The sequence below is a fragment of the Hevea brasiliensis genome, chromosome 4 (assembly GCF_030052815.1).
Source record: "Hevea brasiliensis isolate MT/VB/25A 57/8 chromosome 4, ASM3005281v1, whole genome shotgun sequence".
Classification (NCBI taxonomy): Eukaryota; Viridiplantae; Streptophyta; class Magnoliopsida; order Malpighiales; family Euphorbiaceae; genus Hevea; species Hevea brasiliensis.
The window spans coordinates 111,159,104-111,168,773 of record NC_079496.1 but is presented as its reverse complement, the minus strand read 5'-3'; the positions used below and the strand labels follow the sequence as shown (position 1 = coordinate 111,168,773).

The 9,670-nt window shown below is 33.8% G+C and overlaps 2 protein-coding genes across 4 annotated transcripts; one reads left to right on the top strand and one right to left on the bottom strand.

The window, feature by feature from the left end:
- Positions 1 to 2,699, top strand: LOC110640433 (MOB kinase activator-like 1A). Its single transcript, XM_021791738.2, has 7 exons — positions 1 to 150; positions 867 to 915; positions 1,025 to 1,133; positions 1,369 to 1,462; positions 1,855 to 1,988; positions 2,091 to 2,254; positions 2,419 to 2,699. Exons 1-7 carry the CDS (start codon positions 125 to 127, stop codon positions 2,488 to 2,490), a joined length of 648 nt encoding a protein of 215 aa, XP_021647430.1. The 5' UTR covers positions 1 to 124; the 3' UTR covers positions 2,491 to 2,699.
- A 1,446-nt stretch (positions 2,700 to 4,145) lies between these two features.
- Positions 4,146 to 9,441, bottom strand: LOC110640429 (O-fucosyltransferase 35). Of its 3 annotated transcripts, XM_058145933.1 has the most exons (10): positions 8,911 to 9,438; positions 8,555 to 8,859; positions 7,646 to 7,780; positions 7,415 to 7,487; positions 7,246 to 7,316; positions 7,065 to 7,153; positions 6,290 to 6,422; positions 5,900 to 6,132; positions 4,857 to 5,333; positions 4,146 to 4,771 (listed from the first exon to the last, which is right to left on the bottom strand). In XM_058145933.1, exons 1-10 carry the CDS (start codon positions 9,053 to 9,055, stop codon positions 4,564 to 4,566), a joined length of 1,869 nt encoding a protein of 622 aa, XP_058001916.1. In that variant the 5' UTR covers positions 9,056 to 9,438; the 3' UTR covers positions 4,146 to 4,563. The 3 variants fall into 3 exon arrangements, with proteins under 3 accessions (XP_058001916.1, XP_021647425.2, XP_021647424.2); XM_021791733.2 differs by having other exon boundaries at positions 7,415 to 7,480; positions 7,660 to 7,780; positions 8,555 to 9,441; XM_021791732.2 differs by having other exon boundaries at positions 8,555 to 9,438.
- Positions 9,442 to 9,670: the final 229 nt, after the last annotated feature.

The window sequence follows — 9,670 nt, the reverse complement described above, 5'->3', positions numbered from 1 at the left end:
TATATATATATATATATATATATATATATATATATTAAATGAATCGTGTTTCTTCCACATTTCCTGATTCCCATTCTTCATTCTGAGGGAAAGAGAGACCTCAGACACCCTCCGCTTCCACACCATGAGTCTCTTCGGCCTCGGTAGCAGGTTCTTTCTCTTCCTCTCGCTTATCTTCCATTTCTTTCTTTGCATGAACCAACAGTATTTTTTTTCCTTTAATTTCTTTTCCATTTCCATTTGTTTTTTCTGTTTTCGTTTCCGTAAATTCTTTGAAACCGAGAATTACATTTGCATGTCAAGAAACAGGATTGGTTTTTAATACAGAAGATCATTTTGTTGAGATTATTAAGTGCATTGGCATATTATATTTATACACATTAAGACGACTGGTTTTCTTTTGAATGTGGGTTCTACGTTATATGAAGGCTGGGGGTGGATTGAATATTTATGTTGATATAGAGGCTGGCATTACCCCGCGTTAAATATTATGATTTCTTTTATGAAGACAATGATGGCTTCAATGATATTGGAAACTGCAATTTTATTTTACTATTTTGTTAATTTGATAGTTTGATACGTTTTTAATTCATTTTGATCACCTAATGCCACCATCTTTGTTGATCAATAAGTTTTTTTTTTTAATGAATTTAGCATAATATTATTGAAATCGTCTTCCAAATCATGATATCGAGTTTCAAATCTCAAAACTAGATGAAAGAAAATGACTTGCTATCCTTGAAATTTTGCTGGTATGAATTCTGACAATAGATGTACTCGTTATTTTAAAAGTGGGAATTTTTTCTGTCCTCTGAATTCCTTGTTTCTAATTGGAAATTCTTGGTGATGGCCTTCGAGTAATGAAGAAACCAGAAGACATTTCGGCCTAAGAAGAATGCTCCCTCTGGAAGCAAGGTTGGTGGCCTTCCTTTCTGCTTTTGCTATTATTGTCAAATGTTTCTTTTGATATTATACCAATGGGATTAGTTTCAGTTGATGCAATGCATCCTTGATTTAATTGCAGGGTGCTCAACTTCAAAAACACATTGATGCTACCTTGGGTAGTGGGAACCTAAGAGAAGCGGTGCGACTGCCTCCTGGAGAAGATATCAATGAGTGGCTGGCCGTTAATAGTAAGATTTTTGAACACTCCTCTCTATTGTAGCATTTCTGTTTCATAGTTGATACCAATTTCAAAAAAGAATCATATTGTTTTAATGGTTCACCTCAAAACAGCCCTTGCGAGCTACTTCACAGACTGCATATCACATCTGTAATAATAATAATAATGTTTGCATGCCCTGTGCAGTTTGTAATCTAAGTTTTATTGTTAATTTTTTTTTATCCATCTATGTTCTTGTTCTGCAGCTGTGGACTTCTTCAATCAAGTGAACATTTTATATGGAACACTTACTGAGTTCTGCACAGCATCAAACTGTCCAACAATGACTGCAGGACCAAAGTATCATTCCCACTTCTCAGTTCTCACTACCATAAATTGAATTCTTTTTATGGTCTTAAATTGAAACTACATATGCATATGTATGTGTTTTTCCCTTTTTGGCTGGGGGGTTACACTGCTGATATTAATAACTAGTGGTAATGTTTTCATATCTTGCCATCATATGTTCTTCATGGTTTCACAATGTTAGCATGTAGGAAATTTATATGTGAATGGACCTATCTACAATTTCCTGGAATAAAATTTCATTGCACTCTTAATTGTTCTTCCAAATCTGGAAGCATGTATGTTGAAAATGCTTCGCTCGTTTAAATGGAAATGGATTCTTAACAGATAACATGTCATCTTCTTTTCAGTCCATGCTTATATGGTTTACGTACTCCATTTTACAGATATGAGTACAGATGGGCTGATGGAGTTACCATTAAGAAGCCAATCGAGGTGTCTGCTCCAAAATATGTTGAATATCTGATGGACTGGATTGAATCTCAGCTAGATGATGAGCTGATTTTCCCTCAAAAATTGGGTTAGTGGCATTTCTTGATGAGAAAAGATATGGTTTTTATGAAACATAAGTTAATATCATGAGCCAGGAGGGGTCTCTATAGTTAATTCATTTGTGCTACAGGGGCACCTTTTCCACCAAATTTCCGAGATGTTGTCAAGACAATCTTTAAGCGGTTGTTCCGTGTATATGCTCACATCTATCATGAGCACTTTCAGAAGATTGTGAGCTTGAAGGAAGAAGCTCATCTAAACACTTGCTTTAAGCATTTTGTTCTCTTTACATGGGTAAGTTCTTACAATTATGAAATTTTCAGCTTTCTGCCATGTTCTTACTCTCTATATACTTGCCATCTTCAGCCTGACAACTCTCATTTCAATTGCAATTTTACACTTAAACAAAGTTTTATTACACTATTGGGTATACTTAGGTTCTTTTGGACATGTTGCAGGAATTCCGCTTGATTGATAAAGGGGAGCTTGCACCTCTACAAGAACTTGTTGAGTCTATTCTGCAGTTATAGTGTCCTGTGAATCTCTTTCTTAAAAGATTTTAGATTTTAATTAATTAGCATGAATGTTTTGGCTACACATTTTTGTGAGCTTCCAATTGTTCATGCCCTTGGTTGATTTTTTTTTTTTTAATATAAAAGAAATGACTTGATAAGCTTATAAAATGAAAACAGATTTTGGATTCCAACTATAATGGATTTGTGCCAGTTCAATGTTCCAATTTCTCCCATTCTTGTCTAATTTATGTCAACTTACCTTCATGCATATAAAAATTGGATTTAACCAAGAATTTTTCTAGCCTATTATGAGTTAGTTTGGCAATATTAACCGTTCTAATTGTTAGTTGTTCTAACAGCTATCAACTGTTTTATTAAAACAAAAGTATTAGGCAAAATTAATTATTGAATTAGCCAAATATAAAAATAACGATCATATTTAAACTTTAGTAAAAATACTCCCTTAAATATTTCCTTAATCCCAAAATATTAATATAAATATAATATTATTAAATAGTATAAATAAAAGAGGTAGTGTTTTGACTATATTAGAATATTAAACGTTATCCTGAAAATGATTGTTAAAAACAACTTTTTTCTTCTGGCCTACAGTTTTTCTAAACACCAATATAAATATAATATCACTAAACATTAAACAATATAAATAAAAGAAATAATATTTTAATTAAGGCGAAAATGCTAAACCCCAATAATTTTTCTAACATTTTTCTTAAATTTGAGTTGCCGTTAGCCAACAAAAATAAGCTGGCAATTATCGAAATAATATCAATGTCATTGAATAAAATACTTCTACCTAATCTAAGAATATCATATAAAATAAATAGTGTAAAATTCTTCCCATTTGAAACTTGTGTTGCACTTGGCCACCATGCGGAAGTAGAATTCCCTCCAACTGGCAAAGCCTGCAAGTTGTCCGACAAGAATGCGTTATTGTGTTGAATGCCTCACCCATTGGCAAATGAGACAGGCTAAACTTTTCCGTTGGCATCTTGACTATGTTTATCTGCAAAGTAGATATTAAATTAATAAGAAAAATAATTACACTTGGAGAGATAAAATATAATATTTATTATAAAAACAACAATAATAATGTCCTTTATTGTTATTAATTATCAAATATTTTCTGATAATCTAACATGTTTTATTAAGTAATTTTTTTAATTAATTTATGTAAAATTTGTAAGATATAACAAAAATTTTATAAATTTGATTTTTTTTTTCTTGAATGAGCAATGTTCACAGGTGCTGCTACTAAACAAATAATTCGTAGACTCCATTCATTTTTGTAAAAAAAAAATTTAGAAAATATTTTTTTATATTTGTTAATATTTAAAACATTTAGAAAAATAATTAATAAAAAAATATTTTCTTAATAAAAAATTTAAATTATTTTTGAGAAAAATTACTCTCTTCTAAGTCATTTTCTAGACTTAGCCGATCTTATTAAAATATAAATATATTGTAAAAATATATTATTAATTTAATATTACAATCAAACTTTGAAAAATATTTTCATGAATCTTTTTTTTAAAAAAATAATTTCTATAAAAAATAATTTTCATATGCTTTATTTTCTGCAAAACAAACATAGCTTTAAATACGATATCACAGCTAACAACAAACAATGGCAACGAAAGCAACTTGAAACGTTTGTCTTTAAAATTATACTTTCGTATTATTGATATCCAACTGAAAGAGTAAGCACCTCAAGTTCTCAACCTTCCTTTTCCACCAAAAAACCCCGAATTGTATCTTTGAGTGTAGTTAAATACAAAACATTGGCATGAGCATCCACCGTCAATTATGATGCTCTTCACAATGGTGTATAAATCCTGTCTGCAGTAACCAGTATAGTAAGCTGCAAGAATGACCTCATTGAATTGGTTGTGTCCTCCCAGAGGATTTTTCTCCCTGCATGCAGAAGCATCTTCAACCAGCAAACCAATTCCCACTTAATATGGATAATCGAGATTTCCACTTTCTTGATTATAAGCCTGGAACAAATGGATCATGCCCTTTTATGCAAGCAGTTGAGCTTACACCATGAAATAATATGAGAAAACCTGCCTACTTATACTCTACTTTTCTTGTTTCACAAATACATCCTGGAAGAGGATTTGCATAAAAACTTTCCTCCAGCTTTGGAAACTCTCCAGGCTCCCGTAGATATGGAGCTCCAATTCGATCTTTGTGAAACTCTTTCACTTTGGAACTGAATGTCTCCCAAGATAGCTTTCCTTCATCCAATTCATCCACAAGTTTCACAAAATTCATCCTGCAATCATCAATGAAATTTTTTTTCGGTGAATGTTGAAATATGCTAAAACTAACCACAAACCAGGAGCAGGTTAGAACATTACTTGTCTGGACAAATAGTCTTCTTAAAGTCCTCAAATCGCCTGTGACCTTGAACTGCCTTTGCCATATTTCCATCATATGTATAAATAAATACATCACTTTGAAGTGCAACAACATAGTCTAAACCAGCCAACATGTTCTGATGATTCTTGAAAGGATTCAGTTCTTCCTCTGTGGCAAGAGTGGAATGTGAGAATATGTTAGGGAAGTCATCCAGAAGATACTGCATGCTTCCTTTTCCATAAGCTTCACCAGCTACCAAGTAAATCCTGGTGTTAGATGGGAAACCCAGCCCCTTGAGCAAAAGAGAAGTCTCCCTTGGAGTCAACGGACAACCACCAAGCAACCTTCTTTCTGTTCCATTTATTTCTTTCTCCTTCCAATGGCTGACTTCATAACGCATCAGGTGTAGCTCTTCATCTTCTTCTATTGTCAAATTATGACTGCAGCCTGTAAATGCAAGCATATCCTTCTCATACCTAAAGTAAGAGAGAGACTATTAGTATTAATTATATGGATTGGAAAAAAGACTAGGATAACTTGAACAAGAATGTTTCAAAGCATGTTTCAATTTAGAAATATTTATGATAATCAATGTTTGACAAGTTCATTGGTCCATGAAATAATAAGTCGCATAAATTTTTGCCAAACCTTAGTACTAATCCAGAGAAGATCATTTTTCTTTTCCTTGTTCTTGAAAGGGGGAAGAGGGAGGGGTGGGGTGTGTGTGGGGTGGGGAGGGAGGGGGGTTAGAGGGTGTGGTTTTTGGGGGAAGGAAGTAGAGCTTCCTGATTGTCTGTTTCACACCACCATTATTAAATACACCTAAAATAGGTTAAAAATTCTGGAATACAATTTTGAATTTAAATTCATGTGATCTATTTTTCCAATAAGCAAATACAGTGGACTGTTGCAGTATCCTCCCTGTTATACTCAAGATTTTTGAGACTAAAATAGCATTCATGACAAATGTGATAACATGTTTTATAATAATAAGAAAACATTTTATCTCAATTCAAATAAGAGATTAACAATAAGAACTTGCCTTAAATGGAGAGCAATATAAGGGTTTTCATTTTCTCTCATTCTGGAGACCAAGATGTTTCCCAGTTCTTCTATTGGCTCAGAATACTTCAATGCCCTGTAATTGACACGACATCTCAGCTTTTGTATGGAATCTGGGAGACCATTGTTGGCAAGACGAGAATCAGTGTGAGTAAAATAGATTATTTTGTGCTTCTTCAACAGTGGCAGGACTTCGGTTTTATAATAACTAACCTGAACACGAAACAACAATTGTGAATTTGTTACAAGTCTCAGAGAAGGTAACATCAAGTCCTTATGGACTAGCCTATATCATATTGATTCTCCACAGAAAGAAAAAGAGAAAAGATTAATTATGGATAAGCTTTTACACTCAATTTACAATATCAACCTTAGACCATGATATTGGTGCTTTTGTAAAAGGCCCAATTCCAGCATAGGATGGTGGTAACGACTCAACAATGTGGATTTCATTCTTCAACATTTCAATGAAGTGTTGCCAATTGAACAGATCCTTGAAGTCACTGCCAACATAAATGAAATAAGTTAGGTCATAGAACATCCAAAAATATTACAGCACCCTTATGCAATTCTAACACTGGATGAGAGATGCCCGAAATGCCAGAGTGAAACACCCTTCAACTGTGATGCTGAGTTTTCTCCATAAAATACCAAATGGACTAATGATAATTTGCATTACAAGCCTAATCGTGATAGAAACAAGATGAACATGCCTAATAAAACTAAAGGGTAAACCTGGTTTTCTGAACCTTCTCTTCGAGAACTATGCGATCACATGTATCAATTGATAACTCCCTTAGTAACACAATATACGCATGTGAACAATATAGCTATATGTTTAAAACTAAATGGTACACTGATATACCTGGTCTACCCTTCTAATGTAATGTGCTTACATGCATCACACAAGCCCTTATATTATGGCGCGCTATACTCTAGTAAGCACAATAATATGCTCTAGGTCAGTCATCATATTCATTTCTAGCACAAGCCACTGAAATATTCCACAAGCAAATCAAATCAATTTTAATCAGCTTCTATGGAAAACTATCAAATTCATTTGCAACAAAATAATTATTCATATGCTATTAGTCCAGTCCAGTTGCCGATCAACTGCAGAAGTTTGAAAAGTAAATTAAAATAACCTTTCATCAGCCCAGTAGGAGGAATGATCCAGAGAAGGAAGAACAAGTGTTGCCTTCATAATCTTAGCCACAGCAACCATATCACAAATCTGCACACTAGAATTTTCGATTCATCAGACCATAATTGTTAGCAAATGCAAAATCAGCCAAAAGAACAATGTAAAAAACAAAATAGCCGGACCCCAAATCTCATCTGATTTAAGCCACCATTGGCATTTATGAGAATGTAACCATTTGTCTTTTCATCCAGCTCTGCAAAGAAGCGACAAAAGGAATTTAAGGAAAAGATCGTGCACAGGCTCACACGCATAAACAGATTATAAAAATATTTGACAGTTTAAATTTCATACTCTTGCGGCTTCTTGACTGGTCAATGCACTGAGTGAAATTCTCACTGTTGGGTTTGGACCAGATATCTGAGAACTGAACAAAACAAATGTCAGAAAAGTAGTCTAATATTCTTCACACAGGGTTCAGGTTTCAGTTGGTTTTCAGAGAGTCAAATTCTGATCTTTCTACTTTCCCCATTTTCTGAAAAAACTAAACAGGAAATATATTATAGATGAAATTCAAAGACTCACTTCACCAACTACACCTGATTTTGCCATCTTTAGTTGTCGCTCTGTATCAGTCATTCCCTTCCCATATTCGAAAGAGTGAAAGTTTTCAGAACTTCGAGAGTTTTGATGCAGTTGAGTTGTGGAATCGAGAGTATCCTAATTTAAAATGCAAAATACTTCAGACAAGATAAAATATACCAATTAGCAGAATGAATAAAATTGCAAGTGCACACAGTTGTGTAGACAAACTCAAACATATGATAAATTGAAAGGCAAGTTGAAATGTCTAGAAAACTAGGCAACCCAATATACTTGTATCTTTCGGCATATTGATTCTTATTAAGAGATAATACAATCAGCATATTGAAAATCATTTTGTATTAATTCCTAAATTTGCTTGAACTCATCTAAAAGAAAGAGAAATTCACTTTGCAAGATACCATAATTAAAAAAACCGTAAAATTCTTCTAAGGAAACCGGAGACTAATTCAGTATTAGATGCCCAGCTGCACTCTTCTAGAAGAAGATTTGGAACCAGATATCCACAACTCAGAATTTCAATCTTTTGTTGGAGAAAAATTATAAAACACAGTTTCAAGCTTCTAAAGGAATTTGCTTTTTATATGTAACAGGAAAAATCCTATGACGCCAAGCTATCCTGTAAAATATCTGTCCAAAATGCTCATGCTGCCCATTATCTGCCATTTGCTAAGAGTGATTTTCTCAGCCAAGCGAATCTACAATGTTGAAAATTACCATTTAAATGGCAACTTCTACGAGAATTCATCAACCAAAACATTCAGCAACAAAACATTCAGCAAAAATACAGTATTATGGTATAAAATTCATCACTCAGAAAATATTTGCTGTAGAAAGTTAATAACGTATGCAACGCGAAGAGGGGAAAAAAAGAAGTATATATTAAGTAACCTGATTGGAGGCAACACTTTCAAGGGCAGATCCAAACCACCCATTTGCACAAATCTTAAGAGCACCCAAAAACAAACACACCCCACAAAACACAAAGAACATCCAGTGCCCCAACTTCTTCCTCTCCCTGAAGCCCAAATCAACCACTGCAGATCCAAAATCGCCCTTCTTATTGAATAAACTCTTGACAATTCCCCCATGAACTCTCTGGGTCACATATTGGTGGTGGCTCTGCCTCTCAAACACCTCAAGAGATTCAGATCTAGGTGAATTAACTTGCAAATCAATCTCATGACTAGTGCTATTATTGGTGTTGGTGATGTGGGTATTGCGATTGTTACTGGTGGTGGTGGTATGAGCGGCGGTGGCGTTATTATTGTTACGCTTGAAAGAATGAGCCCGGCGAGTCATGGGCCCCGAGAAACGAGGGCTGTTAACTCTCTGAGAAACACCATCACTAGAGTCATGGCTGTGGTGGCGAGAGTGAGAGTGGTGACCCATGAAAATGAAGAAAAAGTTATCAAGAAAATAAGTAACGACAGCAGTGATTCACTGATATGCCTTATCGTGAATAATAACCGCGATATCTAATGGATTTTAATAAGATCTCCATTGACGAAAGAGGAAGAATTTTTCAAAAAGGTCAGTTTATGTACAGAAAATCATTGTGTCTGAAATCCGAGTTTGTTGCAGACAACGCTTGGCTAGCAGTTCGCAAAAGGGTTGATCTTAGATTCTCAAATTACCAAACAACAATCTTGGGTAATACTATAATCATTATATATAGGAAAACCCACGTATTCAGAAAAAATAAATAATTTAAATTATTGAATCCAAATATCCAATAGATCAGCAAGTCAATTTTTTTTAAAAAAAATTTACCAGCTTTGTTTACGAAGAAAAGTAGAGAGGAAAAAAAATAGAAAAAAAAAAAAAGTGAATCAAGAAAAAAAAAATTTCCCACTTCTCATTTAGTTGACAGAGGAAAAAGGATGAAAGAATATTAATTTAACATGAAAGAATATTAATTTAAAGACGTAAACTTTTATATATATATATATATATGATTCAGAAAATCCCTCGAATAACAGTCTTCTTGGAGCACATCAAAGTCAC

What these genes read in the sequence shown, in the direction of transcription:
- LOC110640433 (XM_021791738.2), top strand. Translation starts at nt 125, where the DNA reads ATGAGTCTCTTCGGCCTCGGTAGCAG. An exon ending in TGAGTGGCTGGCCGTTAATA is followed by an intron (nt 1,134 to 1,368) that starts GTAAGATTTTTG and finishes CTTGTTCTGCAG; the next exon opens with CTGTGGACTTCTTCAATCAA. An exon ending in ATTTTGTTCTCTTTACATGG is followed by an intron (nt 2,255 to 2,418) that starts GTAAGTTCTTAC and finishes GACATGTTGCAG; the next exon opens with GAATTCCGCTTGATTGATAA.
- LOC110640429 (XM_021791732.2), bottom strand. Translation starts at nt 9,055, where the DNA reads ATGGGTCACCACTCTCACTCTCGCCACCACAGCCATGACTCTAGTGAT. An exon ending in AATCAGGTGTAGTTGGTGAA is followed by an intron (nt 7,488 to 7,645) that starts GTGAGTCTTTGA and finishes TGTTTTGTTCAG; the next exon opens with TTCTCAGATATCTGGTCCAA. An exon ending in CACCAATATCATGGTCTAAG is followed by an intron (nt 6,133 to 6,289) that starts GTTGATATTGTA and finishes TTTCGTGTTCAG; the next exon opens with GTTAGTTATTATAAAACCGA.